We start from the raw sequence: 19,957 nt of genomic DNA, 5'->3' as shown, positions 1-19,957 counted from the left end.
GAATATAAATTAAGCTGCATCTTCTATTAAACACTAGAAAGACAGTAGTGAGAAGGGGTGGGGTGTGTGTGTGTGTGTGTGTGTGTGTGTGTGTGTGTGTGTGTGTGTGTGCCAAATACATGATCTTTCTGATTTTGTGTTCTCAAGGCTGAGGCCTGGGGTTGACGAGCAGTGTGTCGTTGCAGGGATTGGTGTCATTTGAGGACGTAGCCGTGGACTTCACTTGGCAGGAATGGCAGGAGCTGGATGCTGTTCAGAGGACCCTCTACAGGGACGTGATGCTGGAGAACTACAGGAGCCTGGTGTGGTTGGGTGAGTCTAAGCCCTCTGCAACCCTCATTAGCAATTACTTTCTTCTTTGTTGATAAGGACAGTAATCAGTGCTACCTTTTCACACTAGTAGATATTATACATTTTTAACTGACATGTAGTACGAGGGACTATACAACATTATAATTTACTCCTCCCTTTCACTGTACCCAGGATGTACTAACCACTCTACTTCCCCTACTCGTTTTCCATATGCTGTAGCCACCGTTCTGTCTTTTACTTCTTTGATTCAATTTAAGTTTTCGAGTGTAATGAGAGCATACGGCATTGTCCTTTTGTTTCTCTCTTTTTTTCCTTCTTAATTTTTTTAAACCTGATATATTTCACTTATGTATTGTGGCTTTCCTGGAGAGACATAGAAGAAACTCTGACCACCCCAAATAAGTGGGAATTGTTGGAAGAAATATCTGTCTGTTCTACCTTGCTTGAGTGCCAAAGTTAGTTTATTAAGAGCACATACAGGTGAGTGGGAGAGAGCCATCATTGGATTTTCATGTCCTGCACTAATGACTGCCTTAAGAGGGAATATTAGCGGGGTTGGGGATTTAGCTCAGTGGTAGAGTGCTTACCTAGGAAGCGCAAGGCCCTGGGTTTGGTCCCCAGCTCCGAAAAAAAGAACCAAAAAAAAAAAAAAAGAGGGAATATTCGCATCCATGACTATTATCGTAGACCTGTATGTCTGCTGTTGTATGGTTTGCTCCACTCTATTGCCATAACTGGAGTGGTGTCTCCTGTAGGCCACAGCTGTCTTGCTTAAAGATGGTGACAACTGTTCACAGAGGAACTAGCTGTGCTGTGCTATACCTATAATACTCTCCCTCTGTCATGTGACAAAATTGTCACTTAATAAAAGAAAACATGGGCTGATGAACATTGATCACATATTTTTGTTTTGTGAACAATACCATAATGAACACAAGACTGAAAGTTTTAAAGCAGGAATAAATGGTGGCATGTGCCTGTAATCCTAACACTTGGGTTAGTGAAAGCAGATCCAAAGTGTGACACTGTATAGCTGTGGAGCTTTATCTGGGTTCTTGACTTTGTTCTGCTGGTGTATGTCTCTTTTTATGCTGAGCACAGACTGTTTGAGTTATTGTATCTTTGAAGTATGTTTTGAAGACATGTATTAAAATAACTGTTTTTTTTTCTTTTTTGTACTGAAATGGAAATTTCATTAAATGTGTTAATCACCTTGGTTAGTTGGAAATGTTCACAATTTCTTTTAATCCATGAATGTGGTCAATTCTCAGCACCCAGATCCGATGGTTCCCAACTGCCTGTAAACTCCCCCTGAAGGCAAGGACCCAACTCCCTCCTCTAGCCTCTACCATCATCTCCACACAGAACACACACAAACATAAATAATCAAATAACCATAAATATTAAAATACTTGTAGCTATTACAGATTGAATTCTGAATTTATTTCTCAGCAATTTTACTAGTAGTAACCATATAGTTTCAGACTTTGGTGTTTTTACGAAGACCCTAAAAATAGTACTGCTGTCTCTTGTCCATAAACCTGACTTAGCACTTTGGTACAAATATTTTTTTTATTTCCCATTTACAGGGTACTGTTTAGTCAAACCTGAGTTGATCTCCAAGTTGGAAAAAGGATTTGAACCATGGGACGTTGCAGAAGCCATAGAGCAGTGCCTGCCAGGTTAGTCAATGCTACTGGGCAAGAGTCAGCAAGACATGAGCTCGGCAGTCAGTCACATCTCAGCGCTTTCTCCAGCTTTTAGCAAAGCCAGCTCTTGAGTGGGCTTGTGAATCAGACACTCGTTTTATAAACTCTCCAAATTGGGATCTCTGTGTCTAACCATTTCCCTGTTTTGGTTCGGTTTGATGGTGATTGTTGAAGAATCGTATTTGCTCAAACTCTCTACTACTATGTGGGAATTCTCATGCTTTCCCTGTTTTTCTATTTTCTTTTCTTTTCTTTTTTTTTTTTTTTTTGAAGTGCTGAGGATCAAACCCAGGGCTTTAGACATTCTAGAAAAACACTCTAGTAACTGAGTTACATCCCCACCTCCACCCCTCACTTGTCTTTTCCTCCTTCTCATAGGCTAATTTCTAATTAGTAATTAATTTTCTTAATTAGTAATTAATTAGGCATTCATTGACTTTTTCTTTTATTTATTTATTTATCTATTTATTTATTTATTTATTTGGTTCTTCCTCTTTGATTGCCAGGTTGTTGTCTTTGTAATTGTTCGGGTAGCAATAGTGATCACACAAATGTTTCATCTTTTGGAATTTATATTCAGTGAGAAGAAAAAAATGAAACAAAGAGAGAAGAGTCACAAAGGTTTTTTAGCAAGAGGAGAGGAAAAACGGGGGTTATGTTTGAAGAAGAGCATCAAGCGAGCCAGCGTCCAGTGAGTTACTTCCTTACCAGCTAAGCCCTGCCTCAGCATTGTAGGAGCTACTGCTTCATCAGTAGCATAGGCCAGGGTCACCTAGGAAGAGACAAGCTTCAAATGAGAAAATGTTTCTATCAGATTCACCATAGGCAAGCCTGTGGGTGATTTTCTTAATCAGTGATTGATCTGGGGAGGGCTCAGCCTACTCTGTGGGGTACTGCCCCTGAGCAGGTAGCTGTGGGTGCTCTAACAGAGCAGGTTGAGCAAGCCATTGGGAGCAAGTCAGTGACCAGTGTTCCCCCACGGTCTATGCTTCCGATCCTGCCTTCAGGTTCCTGATTTGATTTCCTGCTCTGACTTCCATCAGTGACGAAATATAAGCAAGATGTATAAGGCAAATAAACGCTTTCCTCCCTGGGTTGCTTTTCTTTATGGCGTTTTATCACAGCAACAAAAACCAGTTGTCTTGGTTAACTTAGATATACAAATGGGGAAAACAGTGGCCTTCTGTTTTAAAGTTACAGTTATCACTGCAGTTACCTGTGAAATTTTAAGAAAACAAGAAAAGAATAACTCACAGGTTCAGGAGAAAAGTGGCAGCTAGAAGGTTTTACTGATTTGGGAATGGGAAGACCAGTGTGTAACTAAGGAGAGAGTATATTCTGAGGACAGAGAGAGAACAAACCCATATGATGTGGGGATAGCTGAAAGACAGAAAAACACAAAGGCAAAGTAGACAAAAATGGGGGCTACTCGGGGTTGGGGATTTAGCTCAGTGGCAGAGCACTTGCCTAGCAAGCACAAGGTCCTGGGTTCAGTCCCCAGCTCCGAAAAAAAAAAAAAAAAAGAAAAAAAGAAAAAAGAAAAAAGATGGGGGCTACTCAAGTCCAACCTCATCCCCTGAGAGCAAGAGCACCCTAAAGCCACACCAACAATCTAGCCTGGAGATTACAGAGAAGCCCGGTGCTGGTGGATCCACATTCCTCCACTAGTGACTTCTATGACCATTCCATTCATTGAGGTGGTTTTACCTGACTTTCTTTTTTTTTTTTTTTTTTTTTTTTTTACTGTGGACTATCATGGAGAAGTCATTTTTTCATTTCTCCACATTTCTTGGGATGCTAGAAACACCCGCCACCTTGAGAGTGGTCCTGTTATTTAAGACTGAGCTGCTCTTGGAGCCTGAAAGTTGGAAATAATCACAAACCAAGAAGGCGCTGAACCCACTTGCAGGGTTTCTGTACAGGAAATGGCCACAAGACACAGTTGTGTTGGTTAGCAGGGTCTGGTGCAGAAGCACTGAGAAGCTTGAGCCGGAGTAAATTGAGAGGGTAGAGAGTGTCTGCGGATCTTTCCCCCTATGCTGAGCTGGGAGCCCCAATCACGTCTGGGTTTCCTCAGAGAATAATAGCAAGACTCAGCCTGCAGTCAGCAGGCTTTCGACTTCCACGGTCTGAAAGCTCAGTCAGACTCAAGTAGACATCACCTTCCCTCCATGCACAAAATTGTGTCTGGAGCAACTGAAATTCTGACACACACACCATGAAGTTTGCTGATGTTAGCAGTGACTCTTTTTATGAAAACAGGAAACGTTCAAAATAAAATGCAGCCCTGTCACTTATAACATAGCCTTGATCGGCCCAGCCCTCTGTCAGCACCCAGAACCTAGCACCCAGCACCCAGCATGCAGCACCCAGTACCACCTGATAAGGCAATAAAGACCCCAGGTAATATTAAACTCCAGGCAGAACTTCAGTTTCCACCCCTCGATACTGGAGGGATGTTAGATTTAAACCATACCAGTTCTTTCTGTGACCTATTTTATTTTTGCTGGGTAATTAGTATTACTGTTTACTTTCATTTTTTAAGTCTTCTGTTTTATTTTTAGTCTCCTTATACCTCTATCTTTATGTGTTTTGTCCTTCCAAGTTCTTTTTAACTTATATTTTATATTATACTATAATATAATGTTATACATGTTATATATAATTGATATAATATCATAAATATATATACACTTACAAATATTAAATTATATTAAGTTCTAAAATAGGTTCTTTTACCTTATATGCTTTCTTTCACGTATGCTTTTTTTTTTTTTTTTTTGGCCTGCATTTTGTTTTACTTTATTTTATTTTTGAGGCACGTGTCTCTCTATTGTGGCATGTGGCTTCCCTTGTCTCGCTATGCAGATCAGGCTGCTCTCAGACTCAGAGTTCTGCCTGCCTCTGCCTCCTGGGTGCTGGGATTAAAGGCATACGCCACCATGCCTGCCCCCCCTCTTTTTTTTTTTTTTTTTTTTTTTTTTGGTATATAACTTCCATTCTCTCATGTATCCCTTTCTCTGCCTCCTTCCTTTAGCTTATTCTTTCATTATTCATGTAAGTTGTGGTTTTGGTTTTTTGTTTTTTTGTTTTTTTTTTTTGCTTTTTTTTTTTTTTTTTTTTACTTTTTTTCGAAGCTGGGGACCGAACCCAGGGCCTTGCGCTTGCTAGGCAAGCGCTCTACCACTGAGCCAAATCCCCAACCCCATAAGTTGTGTTTTTAACCTCACAGTTCACTCACCACTTTTTACTGCCTGTTCTTCCCATGGGCATCGGAGGGGCCGGCAATTGTCTTTATGTTTTATGTGTGTATCTGGTTTGTTTCAGTGGTGGCGTTCAATTTGTGTGTGATCTCCTTGATGTGCCCTCGAATTGGGTTTTCAAGAATTGTTGTGGATTTTTGCATCTGCCACCATAAGGAAAGCTGTCTTACCATTTTCTTATATCTTTACCAGGTTTGGGTATTAAGGCAGGGTCTGGGTCTCAGGATGTGTGCAGTGTGTTGCTGTAAAACTCCAACCCCAATAAGCCCATGCAAAGAACACACAGCTCAGCTACAATAGTTATAAGCCGCACACCTAGATTGAGCAGGTTCACCCCTGCACTGCTCTCTTCTCCAGCTGTGAGATCTCTTGCTTCTTTTGGCTTCTCTGGGCCATGTGGTTCTGCTCCATCTTCCTTCCACCTCCTCTTCCTCCTTCTTCCTCTGTCTCCCCTCACTCTCCTTGTCTCCTCTCCTCCTTGCTCTCTTCCCCCTCTCTAAGACCTCCAGCCCCATCTTCCCCTTCCACTGCCCAACCACAGGCTCTAGCATTTATTTATTTATTGATTTGGCCAGTTAAAATGGGAAGGAGGTTCACATGAAGTCATCTGAGTATGTGATCCACTCCTGTTGAGGAAACAGAATTAGCATCAAAACACAGAGCACCAGGGCAATTCCTCTTCCTTTACAGAAAAGTGTGAGGAAAGCACAGTTGTCAGACCTTCTTTAAAGAGACGGGAGGACTCCACAATGAATCCATCTGATTTTGAACTTCCCTTGATTGGATTTCTCACTACCGTTTCAATCTTTTTAAAAAAAATGTATTATACATACAGTTATGAGCTTTTGACCAGGTTTATAGTAGTGGGCATAAAATACTCCCTGTGAAGCAAGCCTCAGATCCAGGCAAAAAAGTGGTTGATTAACCTTAACCCATCACTATCGCTGTCGTACCTGCGGGCACAGCTCATCAGGAAGGTCGGTATTGTAACGTGCAGGGTCTAGCACTGAATGAGACCTCTAATGCCTTTCCTCTCCGGGCAACCTGAATGGCATTTTCTGGCACTGTGTAAGCTCCCCAATAAAGACAGAGCTTCCTACTCAGCTAAGGTTGGTTTCTGTAGGTCTGCATCTACAGTGAATGGTATCTTCAGTAGCAGGGTCCTGCCAGCTAGTCATCATGGGCAAACAAGAGTCAAGTCAACAGGTTGTGTTGTTTGAGGTACCTCTGGGGACTCAGTAACCAGTAGCTAATAGGGAGATATTTCATGCCTTGCACTGAGGTTTTCATTTGATAAATCATGATTTCTGCATTATTCACACAGAGAGGGTACTTCTGATCAAACTCCTCTGTGTGTGTCTCTCTGTCTGTGTCTGTCTGTCTGTGCGTGTGTGTGTGTGTGTGTGTGTGTGTGTGTGAGAGAGAGAGAGAGAGAGAGAGAGAGAGAGAGAGAGAGAGAGACTCTGTGTGTGTGTATTAAACTATACAAACTTTAATGGATTTTCATAAGCTTTATCTGTGTTCTTAGTTTTGGCTAATCCATTCCCTTCCTTCTCTTCTCCCTAATCCATCTATCTTCTTAATATTTTACAGACAGACAGACAAACAGGCAGACAGGCAGGCAGACACACACACACACACACACATACACACACACACACACACACACACACACACACAGCCTATGTTCTGCTATCTCCCCTTTTCCTTCCCAGTATCCTCTGTAGAGCTAGCTTACTGCTCATAAGTTCCTTTAATATCCTTCTCTGGGTTGGCAGTTGATCTTTCAGAGCTTGAAATACATCCTTCCAGGCACTTCTGACATTTAAAGTTTCTATGGCATAATCTACACTATTCCATTGGCCTGCATTTATCCGTGATTTGACATTTCTCTCTTGTAGCTTCCACACTCTTTCTCTACTTTGTAGTGCTTTAACTATGATATGTTGTGGGGAATTGAGTTTCTTTTCTGGTCTAGTTTATTTGGTATTCCGTAGGCCTCTTGTGCCCGGATAGGGTATCCTTTTCTAGATTTTGGGACATTTCTTTTATGGTTTTATATGTATGTCTTTGTTGTGATATTCTTCTTTTTCTATGGCCATAATTCAAAGGTTAGGTATTTTGATGGTGTCCCAAAACACTCCCATAGTCTGCTCATAGTTTTACTGTATCATTGACTTCTATTAGGTAATACAATTCCCCTCTCTTGTCTTCTAGCCTGGACACTGTTTTCCACATGATCCATTTTATTGAGAAAGCTTTTCACTGAAGTTTTTATTTGGCTTTTGGGGTTTTTAATTTCTAGTAATTGATGCAGTTTGGATTTTCTTCAGAAGTTCTGCCTCTGTTGAATTCTATTTTCAAGTCTTAGATTGACTTCCTCATTTCATTCAGCTTTGTTTTTGCTCTCTTGGAAAATATCCATACTGCCTTTGAGTTGTTTGAACATAGTTAAGATCATTCCTTTGAATTTGTTGCCTGGGAATTTTTCCAGGTCATTCCATAGGGGTCATAATTGTGGGGGAGAGCAAGTTGTCATGATTTTCATGTTACATTTGTTTCTGTGCAAGCCTGGCATGAAGTAATTTGCTTTTTGAGTTTCTTTCTTTTTTGTTCAAATCCCTTTCCTTTTCAGTGGAGGTATGAGCACTGTTCTGGAAAGGATTAATATGTAAGAGGGTTGGCACTTTACTTCCTCTGTAGGGTTAGTATTAAGGCCTACAGGTTCTGTCTTTAGTAGTCTCTTTAGAGTACTTTACTGTCTGTGCTAACAGTAATCCAGTGATCAACACAGCCCTTGCTGGCCCTCTCTTTCATAGCTTCCTGGTGTCTCTCAATGCTTGAATGCCCTACTTTGAGTAAACTGTGATCAACTGGTGGATTGGAGGCACATGATTCTAGGTAATCTAGATGTGGAGTTAGAAGGCCTATAGGATGAAGAGAATGGCTCTACTTAGCTGCATTAGGAAGTGAGATCCTAGAGGATCCTGAAAGACTGTAGAAACAGAGGGCTGACTGCATTGGGATGCAGTATCCCATAGAAGAAGGATAGTCTGGCAGCCATCATAGAGGGGTGAGAGTCTGAAATAACCAAATATAAAGTCTGTTGCCTGGAAGCCCACAGAGGTATGATCTTGGAAGAGGCAGGTATCTTATAAGGTGAAGAAGAGTGGAGCTTACCTGGAGGAACAAAGAAGCAATATTTCAAAGGAGTTTAATGGCCTATGATGTGTGAATGTGTGGATCCTACCTCTCAATATTTTTATTGGATATTTTTATTTATATTTCAAGTGTTATCCCCTTTTCTGGTTTCCTGTCTATAAACTCCAGATCCCATCTTCCCTCGCCCTTCTTCTATGAGGGTGTTCCCCCACCCAACCACCCACCCCTTCCTGCATCCCCACTCTGACATTCCCCTACACTGGGGGTTCCAGCCTTGGCAGGACCAAGGGCTTCTCCTCCCATTGGTGCCCAGCAAGGCCATCCTCTGCTACATATGCAACTGGAGCCATGGTCTGTCTATGTGTGCTCTTTGGATGGTGGTTTAGTCCCTGGGACCTCCAGTTTGTTGGTATTGTTGTTCTTATGGGGTTGCAAACCTCTTCAGCTTCTTCTGTCCTTTCTCTAACTCCTCCAATGGGCACCTCATACTCAGTTGAATGGTTGGCTGCAAGCATTCACCTCTGTATTATTCATACTCTGGCTGAGCCTCTTAGGAGACAGCTATATCAGGCTCCTGTCAGCATGTACTTCTTGGCATCAGCAATGTTGTCTGGATTTGGTGGCTGTATATATATGGGCTGGATCCCCAGGTGGGTCAGGCTCTGAATGGCCATTCCTTCAGTCTCTGCTCCAAACTTTGTTTCCTTATTTCCTCCTATTAATATTTTTGTTCCACCTTCTAAGAAGGACTGAAGCATCTGCACTTTGGTCATCCTTCTTCTTGAGCTTCATGTGGTCTGTTGACTGTATCTTGGGTATTCTGAGCTTTTGTGTTAATATCCACTTATCAATGAGTGCATACCATGTGTGTTTTTCTGTGATTGGGTTACCTCACTCAGGATGATATTTTCCAGTTCCAACCATTTGCCTACGAATTTCATAAACTCGTTGTTTTTGATAGCTGAGTAATATTCCATTGTGTAGATGTACCACATTTTCTGTATCCATTCCTCTGTGAAGGGCATCTGGGTTCTTTCCAGCTTCTGGCTATTATAAATAAGGCTGCGATGAACATAGTGGAGCACGTGTCTTTTTTATATGTTGGAGCATCTTTTGGGTATATGCCCAAGAGAGGTATAGCTGGATCCCCAGGCAGTTCAATGTCCAATTTTCTGAGGAACCTCCAGACTGATTTCCAGAATGGTTGTACCAGTCTGCAATCCCACCAACAATGGAGGACTGTTCCTCTTTCTCCACATCCTCGCCAGCATCTGCTGTCGCCAGAGTTTTTAATCTTAACCATTCTCACTGCTATGAGGTGGAATCTCAGGGTTGTTTTGATTTGCATTTCCCTGATAACTAAGAATGTTGAGCATTTCTTTAGGTTCTTCTCGGCCATTCGATATTCCTCATCTAAGAATTCTTTGTTAGCTCGTACCCCAGTTTTAATAGGGTTATTTGATTCTCTGGAGTCTAACTTTTTGAGTTTTTTGTAGATATTGGATATTAGCCTCTATCAGATGTAGGATTGGTAAAGACATTTTCCCAATCTGTTGGTTGCTGTTTTGTCCTAATGACAGTGTCCTTTACCTTACAGAAGCTTTGAAATTTTATGAGGTCCCATTTGTCGATTCTTGATCTTGAGCATAAGCCATTGTTGTTTTGTTTAGGAAATTTTCTCCAGTGCCCATGTGTTCAAGGCTCTTCTCCACTTTTTCTTCTATTAGTTTGAGTGTATTTGGTTTTATGTGAAGGTCCTTGATCCACTTGGACTTGAGTTTTGTACACGGAGATAAGAATGGATCAATTTGCATTCAGTTACATGCTGACCTCCAGTTGAACCAGCACCATTTGCTGAAAATGCTTTCTTTTTTCCACTGGATGATTTTAGCTCCTTTGTCAAAGATCAAGTGACCATAGGTATGTGGGTTCATTTCTGGGTCTTCAATTCTATTCCACTGGTCTGTCTGTCTCTGTACCAATACCATGCAGTTTTTATCACTATTTCTCTGTAATACTGCTTGCATTCAGGGATAGTGATTCCCCCAGAAGTCCTTTTATTGTTGAGGATAGTTTTACGCTATCCTGGGTTTTTTTTATTCCAGATGAATTTGCAAATTGTTCTGTCTAACTCTCTGAAGAATTGGATTGGTATTTTGATGGGGATTGCATTGAATCTGTAGATCGTTTTTGGTAAAATGGCCATTTTTAATATATTAATCCTGCCAATCTATGAGCATGGGAGATCTTTCCATCTTCTGAGATCTTCTTCAATTTCTTTCTTCAGGGGCTTGAAGTTCTTGTCATACAGATCTTTCACTTGCTTGGTTAGAGTCACACCAAGGTATTTTATATTATTTTTTACTATTGTGAAGGGTATTGTTCCCTAATTTCTTTCTCACCCTGTTTATCCTTTGAGTAGAGGAAGGCTACTGATTTGTTTGAGTTAATTTTATACCCAGCCACTTTGCTGAAGTTGGTTATGAGGCTTAGTGGTTCTCTGGTGAAACTTTTGGGATCACTTAAGTACACTATCACATCATCTGCAAATAGTGATATTTTGACTTCTTCCTTTCCAATTTGTATCCCTTTGACCTCCTTTTGTTGTCTGATTGCTCTGGCTAGGACTTTGAATACTGTATTGAATAGGTAGGGAGAGAGTGGGCAGCCTTGTCGAGTCTTTGATTTTCGTGGGATTGCTTCAAGTTTCTCTCCATTTAGTTTGACGTTGGCTACTGGTGTGCTGTACATTGCTTTTACTATGCTTAGGTATGGGCCTTGAATTCCTGATCTTTCCAGGATTCAATTCTTTATTTTAACATAGAACAAAATTTACTCTTCTACTTACTGTATAGCCAAATAACTGTCATAACCATCACTGTCCCAGTCAGGACACCGAAAAGAGTTCATGCACTCCGAGATACATTTTTATCAAAAATGACACAATTTCTCAGACTAATAGTCAAATTCTATAAATAGTTGTGAATGTCAAATATAAATTTTTAATGTTGATTCTTAAGAGCACCTATCTCTTATTAAACAACCATTTTAATATCATCTTAGATGTCCATAAATGGAGTGCTCCAGTTGAAAAAATCCAGCAAAGTCAAGAGAAGTATTTGAGGCAAGTCAAAATCACCAGGAGAAATACATCAAATGAAGATAAGGTTGAAGTAGAAAACACATACAAAGTGGACTCAAACTGCATTTCAAATATGACTATGAAGAATGAAGTCTGTTCTAGAATGTTCTTTCAGGAGCTTGTTAATCCACCGCAAGATGTACCTTTGCCTACAGAGGCTGGTGAGAGGCAGAGTACAGAAGAACCTCATGATCTGAGCGGAACTCAGGAAGCCCTCTCATATCCTGAGCATTTTACTCACCATAGCAAGGATCAGTGTCAATTTCAGTATTTTGAATCAGATGAAGCCTTCCACACGAAAGCAATATTAACACCTCAGATATTTTGTGTTCAGGAAACCCCTAGGAAGTGCAATGACTGTGATAAATCCTTTGATGAGGTAGAACTTCCTGCCCAATATATGACTCAGTTAAGAAAGGAAACTTTGGGATGGAATATATGTCATAAAACATTCTCTAACAAGACTGAATTCAGCAACCATGACAACATGCACATGGGAGGAAATGATAACAAATGTGATTACGAGAAACCCATCCTTAACAAATCATTATATCTTATACACCAGGAAGCACATGCAGGGAAAAAGCCCCAAGCACACAAGGAAAACATCAAATTCTTCTGCCTGGATGCCGAGCTGCAAACAGTTGATCAAAAGCTTCACAGAGAGAAACAAATTTATGAATGTAAAGTATCTGGGAAAACCTTTTGCCATGAGTCAGAGAACATCAGCCAGCAGAAACCACATGCCTGGGAGAAAGCCTGTGGGGGTAAGGAAAGCAGAGAAACTCGCTGTGATGAGTCAGCCCTCACCCAACATCAGAGACTTTATACAGAGGAGAAAGCCTGTGAGGGTAGAAAATGTAGTAAGGCTTTCTACCATAATTCACTACTGTCTCAATATCAGACAGCTCATACAACTGAACAGCAAAGTGACTGCAAAGAATTAATGAAAATTTACTTCTACATATCAAGCCTCACTCAGCATCACAGACCTCATACTCTTGAGAAACCTTACGGATGTAATGATTGCATGAAAACTTTCTCCCACAAGTCACAGCTCGCTCGACATCAGAGGACTCATACAGGGGAGAAGCCCCATGAATGTAAAGAATGCAGGAAAGCTTTTTGTCATAAGTCACACCTCACCCGGCATCAGGGAATCCATGCACCCGAAAAGCCCTACGAATGTAAAGAATGTAAGAAGTCTTTCTACCTGAGGTCACAACTCACTCAGCATCAGAGAACACACACAGGGGAGAAGCCCTTTGAGTGCAAAGAATGTCAGAAAGCTTTCTTCCGCAATTCACACCTCACCCAACATCAGAAAATCCATACAGGCGAGAAGCCACATAAGTGTAAAGAATGTGGGAATGCATTTGCCCGGAAGTCGCACCTCACGCAACATCAGAAAACCCACACAGGTGAGAGGCCGTACGAATGTAAAGAGTGCAGGAAAGCCTTCTCTCGTAAGTCGCAACTGATGCAGCACGAGACGACTCACACTGGGGAGAGAGCCTATGAATGCAAGGAATGCAGGAAAACTTTCTATCTCAAGGCATACCTCACTCGACACCAGGTAATCCACAAATCCGAAAAGCCATTTGAGTGTAAGAAATGTGGGAAAGCTTTCTCCCGGAAGTCATACCTCACGAGACATCAGAAGACACACAAAGGTGAAAAGCCCTATCTGGGTGAGAAACTGTAGGGATGTAAATTATGAAGGAGGTTCTTAATCTAGTTGGACTTAACAGAGAGCTTACACAGGTGAGACGTCCCATGCATGTGGGAAAATGTGCTACGGTTACATCTCAGCCTACATCAGAAAACCCATGCCAGGAATAAACCTTACAAATGGAAAAGTATGAAAGTTAGTTTTGTGCAGGAGTTATGCCTCACTATCGGTCAGAGACTTTATACCGGTGAGAAGCCATAGGAAATGTAAGAATGCCGTGTTGAAGTTACATCATCAAACATTAGTGAGTTCGTACAAGTGACAAAGCCAATGACTATGAAGGGTGCAGTAGAGCTGTAACACAACAAGGGGTGATGTAACCAGGCAAAAATCCCATCAACATAAACAATGCAGGAAAATTTTCTATCATCAAGCAACTCACCAACTGCCTGAAAACTTACAACTGCCATTTAAGTTTCAACAACAAGGGAAATGTTTCAACAAGGGAGACCCCATTGACAGGAAACTCACACACATGATAAACCACGCTAATCTGGGGGAGCTTAGGGAGCCCAGGAAAGTAAGGCATCCCATGAGTATAAATAATCTAGAGGTGTTTCAAGGAGCATTTGCTTTTGATCTCTGCATTCTTGGTACTGCAGCTTACATTTCATTTGTAGTGAGACAAGGCTAGCCTGGACAATGGAGTAATACACCTATCTGTTTTTTTTCTTGAGACTACATTTCCCTATGTAGACCAGGCTGGCTTCAGACTCATGGAAATCCACCTGCTTCTGCCTCTGCCCCCCAAGCATTTGGATTAAAGGCATATGCTACCACACCTGGCTTGTAGTATGTTCTTTTTAATAAAGAAGGTCCAGTCAAACTGTACTGGACATTCTCCTTACAGGATATGGAAAACACACCAGTTTGGAATAATCTGTGAGTATTCTACAAAACACTTATACAGTTCAGCTGGAATCAGAACACCATGAGACAGAAGCAGAGAAAGAGGATAGGGACCGAGCTGCTGTACCATATCTACCTCTGCATCAGAGGTCCATGCTAAAAGCCTCCCACATGTCAGGGTCGTGACGTTCCTAAAGTCACACATCTACAGCCATTGCTATACTCATGAAAACAAGCATCCATTTTGAGTGTCAAGCGTTACAAAGGCTGGCATGTGGCCCACTGTCAGACCATCCGTCGTGTCACTTACTCATCCTTTCAAATTCAGACAGGAAGCCTGCGTTTCCCACATGCCGAAATTAGGTGCAGTCAATTGATAATGCTCTCTTTGGTTGCATTCAGTAAACTAAATCTTAATCAATTTATTTTTAGTTTATCTTTGTATGCATGTGTGCAGTATATAATTCTTGTGTGCAAAAATAAATAAATAGAGCATGCACGTACCACAGCATATGTCTGGAAGTCAGAGGCAGCTTTGGTGGTATCGTTTGCCTTCCCCTTTGAGACAGGGTCTGTGTATACCAGACTAGTTTATCCCGCAAGCCTCTGCAGACACTCCTGTCTCCACCTCCAAGTTCACCATATGTCTTAGGATTTTATTGCTACGAAGAGACACCACAACCAAGGCAACTCTTATAAAGAAAAACATTTAATTAGGGCTGGCTTATAGTTTCCGAGGTTTAGTCCATTATCATCATGGTGGGAAGTTTAGCAGCATCCGGGCAGACGTGATGCTGGAGAAGCCAAGAGTTCTACAACTTGACCAGGAGGCAGCAGAAGGAGACTGTAACGCACTGGGTGTAGCTTAAACATAGTAGACCTCAAAGCCCACCCCCACAGTGACACGCTTCCACCAATAAGGCCACACCTCCTAATAGTGCCACTGCTGTGTGCCAATTACATTCACACTACCATGTCACGGGAGTGCTGAGATTACAGATGTGCGCTGTCATACTTTCCACCATGATGATAGTGGACTTAACCTCTGAAACTCTAAGCTAGACCCGATTAAATGATTTTTATTTATAAGAGTTGCCTTGGTTGTGATGTCTCTTCACAGCAATAAAAGCTGCATCCAGCTTTACATGGGTTCTGGCGATTCAAACTTGGGTCCTCGTGGCAAGCACTTTACTTACTGAGTCATCTCCTTAACCAAATTTTTTTGTTTGTTTGTTTTGGTTTTTTTAATTTTGGTTTGATATTTTAGTTGAGGGATTGATATATAGCCAATTCTGTCTTCAAACTCCTACTATAACTCTAGATAATTTCAAAGTCCTGATCCTCCTGCCTAGCCTCATATGTATTTGGATTACAAGCAACACTTTGCTTGACAAAATAGTTAACTTAGTACCTGAGCATTTAGAGACGATTTTGTAGGAACCCATGTATCAGAAAGCTATAGAAGAAAGGATCAATTCATAGAACTTGATGTTGTGGTTTTCTTTCTTATTTTATTTTATTTTATTTTACTTTTGGTGTTTGTTTGTTTGAGACAGGGTTTCTCTCTGTAGCCCTGTCTGTTCTGGATCCCTATAGACCAAAGTTCTATGTTTCAAACATATAGAGAGCCACCTGCCTCTGCTTCCCACATGCTAGGATTAAAGGTGTGCACCACCACTGCGTAGCCCGATGTTGGTTTTCAAACAGACTTGTTAATCATGGATTTTGAGTCACAGTTTAAATTATAGAAAAGTTCGCTAACAAAGAACCATAAATGGTGTTCTTCTGTTTCATACATGCAGGCGCACACGCACACACACGTGCACGCTCGCACACACACGCACACACGCATGCGCACACGCATGCACACGTGCACATACACGCACACATACATGCCCACAAATGCACACACGCACACATGTGCACACACGCACGCACACGCACACACGCACACACACATGCATGCACACACAAATGCACACATGCATGCACACACAAACGCACACACGCACACATGTGCATGCACACACGCACATGCATGCACACACACGTGCACACACGTGCACACACGTGCACACAGGCACACACACACACGCACAGCTGTGTCTTATCATACTGGAGGCTGGTAGTTGACACTGAATTCCAATATACAAGCATGCAATTAAACAATGAACATTCCACATACCATCCCATACATGCCTTGAAGGAACCCACTATTACTGTAAGACAATATATATACAACAAACATTGCAGGAGGTATGAGTCTATCTCCTTCAGTGATAGGGTACATGCTTTTACATGTGTGTATCCTCAAGTGTACATATCCATCAGTATACATATGATAGATAGATAGATAGATAGATAGATAGATAGATAGATAGATATGACAAGACACAGCTCAGTGTCTAAAACATCATTTACGATGGAGAGACCCAAACTAAAACTGGACAGGACTACCCCCTGAACCAGGATCCTGTACTGTATAAGAAGAAAAAGTTGAGCTTGCACCCATCCATCACTCTGCTTTCTGGTGTGGATGCAATGTGACCAGCTGCTTTGAGCTTCATCATGGCGAACTGTACCTTGAACTATAAGCTTTTGTCAGAGTACTGTATCATAGCAATAGGAAAAGGCTATTATTATAACAATATTGTTACAGGTTAAATTATGTCTCAAGATATATGTTAAAGTCATTGTCTCTAGTTAAAGAGAATGTGACCTTAATTTGATGATCAGTTAGAGAGATAATGTAGGGTGACTGGTCATTCAGTGTGAACGGAATCCATATATACAGAGGAAAACACTATGTGATAAGAGACCAATGAGAATGACAAAGCTACAGCCCAAGTATTACTGGGAAATAGAATACACCTGCAGCCACCATAGAAAGACAAATTTTTATCCTGTCTCATGGGACGCAAGAGACAGTAAAAACTTAATTCAATTTCTGTATTTCCAGTTTGTAAGAGAATGTGATAACTCTCAAGGGAAAGGATATAATGTACATTTCCAGTTAACAACAGAAAATGGGTGCCAATCACAGGAAAGTCACTCTTTCTCTAGAAGTGAAAGTGACTTTACTAAAGCTGAAGTTGCTACGTGCAGATATTGCAGATGTTTTGCAGTGAGTGTTCTGGGGTTATCACAGCTAACCAGAGCACTGGAACAGTTGAGACCCATCAAATGGCACACAAACCAGACTCTTAACCTTGGATTTGTACTTTAAGAGAGAAAGGGGCCATGTTCTGGGAATCTCAAGTATGGACCTGGCCAGTATCCAAAGACCTAGCCAGTATTTAATAAAGCTTGCTTCAAATGTGGTGAAGGGAGAGAAGGGGGGAGGAGTAGGAGGAGGAAGAAGAAGAGGCAACAGCAGCAGCTTGGTGCCATACCTTTAATCCTAGCACTCAGGAGGCAGAGATAGATGGATATCTGAGTTCCAGCCTTGCCTGTAGAATGAATTCCTGGATGGCCATGTCTACACAGATAAACCCTGCCTCAAAAATAAGTAAATAAATAAATAAATAAATAAGTGGTTGGCTTTCAAGAGTTCCCTGATATCAGTCATATCTGTTGCTTAGTAACTGGCACTTAAGAATGTGACTTCAAATTCATCATAAAATCTTCCATGTAACTGGATTTCTCCATTATATTTCTTTCTTTCTTTCTTTCTTTTTTTTTTTTTTTTTTTTTTTTTGCTCCAAAGGCTGTATCCTAGCTTTATTTTCAAAGGGCCTGCGCCGCAGAGTCAATATAAAAACACAAAAAGTCCCATCAGTTTAATAACAATAAAAAACCCCAAAATGGAAAACTGAGGGCGAGGGAACGGCCCCTAGGCGGGGCACAGGGATCCCTGCCCATGGCACCAGGCCTGGCTGCAGGGTCCCCCAGTATTGCTGTTGCTACGAGGTTGGGGGGCAGCGATTGTCCTGTGGGAGCCATGGTCATCTGAGTCAGGACCCTTATTTCTTCTGGGGTGTGCTCAGCTTCTGCATGCCCCGGATCTTGTCCAGCAGGCCAGAGATGAAGGCCTCAGTGGGTTTGTAACAGTCAACTAGCAGCTCCTTGACTCTAGCAGCCCGAGTATCATCACTTTCCACGTCCAAGAGTTCATCCACATCGATCTCCAGCTCTGGGATCTCCTCCTCCTGGCAGTCGTAGAGTCGCGTGAGCTGTTCTAAAATCCACTCCTCCAGGTTGAGGCGCTTCCGCAGCTCCTTGCGGTCGTACTTGACGGTGACCTTCCCTTGCCGTCTCACCGGGCCATCATCATCCGCGCCCCCCGGGCCTTCGCCTGCGGCCCCAGGGGGACTCTGGAAGTAGACTCGGGGCCCTGTGCTGCCACTACCGGGTCCGGGGGCCGGGGCAGCCAACGCCGCGCCCCCCGCGGGGCCGCTATCGGCCACAGCGGCCGCCGGGGCCACGTGCGCGCTCGGGCCCCTCCCTGCGCCGCCGCCTCCCGGACGCCCGCCGGCTGGCTCCGGGCCGCTGGCTCCGGTTAGCTCGCCGGCTCCGCTCCGCGCAGCTCCGCGGCGAGGGCGGCGGCGGGGGCGCCCGGGGGCAGCTCTCCATTATATTTCTTAAGCAATCTGAATACTGGTATTGCTTGGTGTCTTTGTGAGGTATTTAAAGCTTCTTAGTATGATCCCTGGTAAGATGGTACATGTCCAGAATACCATCATTTGAGGAGTGGAAGTTCAGAAGTTCAAGGTCCTCCTTGGCTACAAGGGACATTCAGGACCAGTCTTGTCTACACAAGACCCTTATGCGATAGTCAACTTGATACAATTTAGAATCACTGGGGAGAGGAGCCTGAGGTGACTTTGAGGGACTGTCTTAACTACATCAGTTGATGTTGGAAGATCTACCCACTCTATTTTACATCATGCCCTGTGCTTGGGAATCCTGGACTACATAGTTGTGGGGACAGGACTAAGGACTAACATATACCCATTCTTTCGTCTCTCTCTACTTTCTGATGTGGGTGTTATATGACCTGTTCTTGGAGCTCTGCCATATGATTTCCAGGCTATGAAGAACTATAACCTGGAACTATGTGTTAAATAAGTCCTTTCGGGGTTGGGGATTTAGCTCAGTGGTAGAGCGCTTGCCTAGGAAGCGCAAGGCCCTGGGTTCGATCCCCAGCTCCAAAAAAAAGAACCAAAAAAAAAAAAAAATAAGTCCTTTCTCCTGGAAGATGGTTTTGTTGGAATATTTTATCACAGCCAGAGAAGAGACTAAGACACACTGCCTCAAAAACAAGTTCTCTAGTGTCAAGACCAATGTCAGTTCTCACTGATGCCCTTACTCCTCCTCCCATGGTCCCTTGCCTTGCCTTCATCACCCAAACCATCCATTTCCATGTCACTCTGGAGTTTACATCTTTGGTGTTCACACTGCTGTTTTGCAACTCTCAATGAGACAAAAGTCACCAAGTTCAGCGTACTAAGTATCTAGATATTTTCCTTGCCAGCTACAGATAGAAGGGTCATGATGGCTGGCCATAGTGTTATCTGCCTTGATCTGTACTGCCATCCTGCTCAACTGAATCCTTTGACTGTAAACGCTACATTACTAAGTTGTTTTTATGGTGCTGGCAGTCAAATCCAATGACTCGGACATGATATGCTGATGCTGTGCCATGGAGCAACATCAATTCAGGTGGGTTATCCTATGAGGCCCAAATGAAAACACACGTAGCTTCTGAAAGCAGCAAACTATTTCAGTGACGCATTCCTGGATGTAGCTCAGTGACAAAGCCTGGGTCTAGGTATGTGGGAGATCCTGC

General features: G+C 42.4%; 1 protein-coding gene and 1 pseudogene across 3 annotated transcripts in view; one reads left to right on the top strand and one right to left on the bottom strand.

Moving 5' to 3' along the window:
- Znf846 (zinc finger protein 846) overlaps window positions 1-14,101 on the top strand; it is a 32,995-nt gene extending 18,894 nt beyond the window's left edge. For both annotated transcript variants that reach the window (NM_001107127.2, XM_087578302.1), the window contains 3 exon segments: window positions 186-312; window positions 1,902-1,994; window positions 11,510-14,101. In NM_001107127.2, coding sequence (NP_001100597.2) covers window positions 186-312; window positions 1,902-1,994; window positions 11,510-13,293 — 2,004 coding nt within the window. In that variant the 3' untranslated portion in view covers window positions 13,294-14,101.
- A 3,720-nt stretch (window positions 14,102-17,821) lies between these two features.
- Ppp1r14b-ps2 (protein phosphatase 1, regulatory (inhibitor) subunit 14B, pseudogene) lies at window positions 17,822-19,489 on the bottom strand (annotated as a pseudogene). The gene is made up of 2 exons (XR_015634179.1): window positions 19,478-19,489; window positions 17,822-18,748 (listed from the first exon to the last, which is right to left on the bottom strand). The product of XR_015634179.1 is annotated as a protein phosphatase 1, regulatory (inhibitor) subunit 14B, pseudogene (transcript).
- Between the last annotated feature and the right edge of the window lie 468 nt (window positions 19,490-19,957).

This window comes from Rattus norvegicus, chromosome 12 (genome assembly GCF_021556685.1).
Source record: "Rattus norvegicus strain SHRSP/BbbUtx chromosome 12, alternate assembly SHRSP_T2T, whole genome shotgun sequence".
Classification (NCBI taxonomy): domain Eukaryota; kingdom Metazoa; phylum Chordata; class Mammalia; order Rodentia; family Muridae; genus Rattus; species Rattus norvegicus.
The sequence above is the reverse complement of the archived record's forward strand: the minus strand, read 5'-3'. Positions and strand labels throughout refer to the sequence as shown.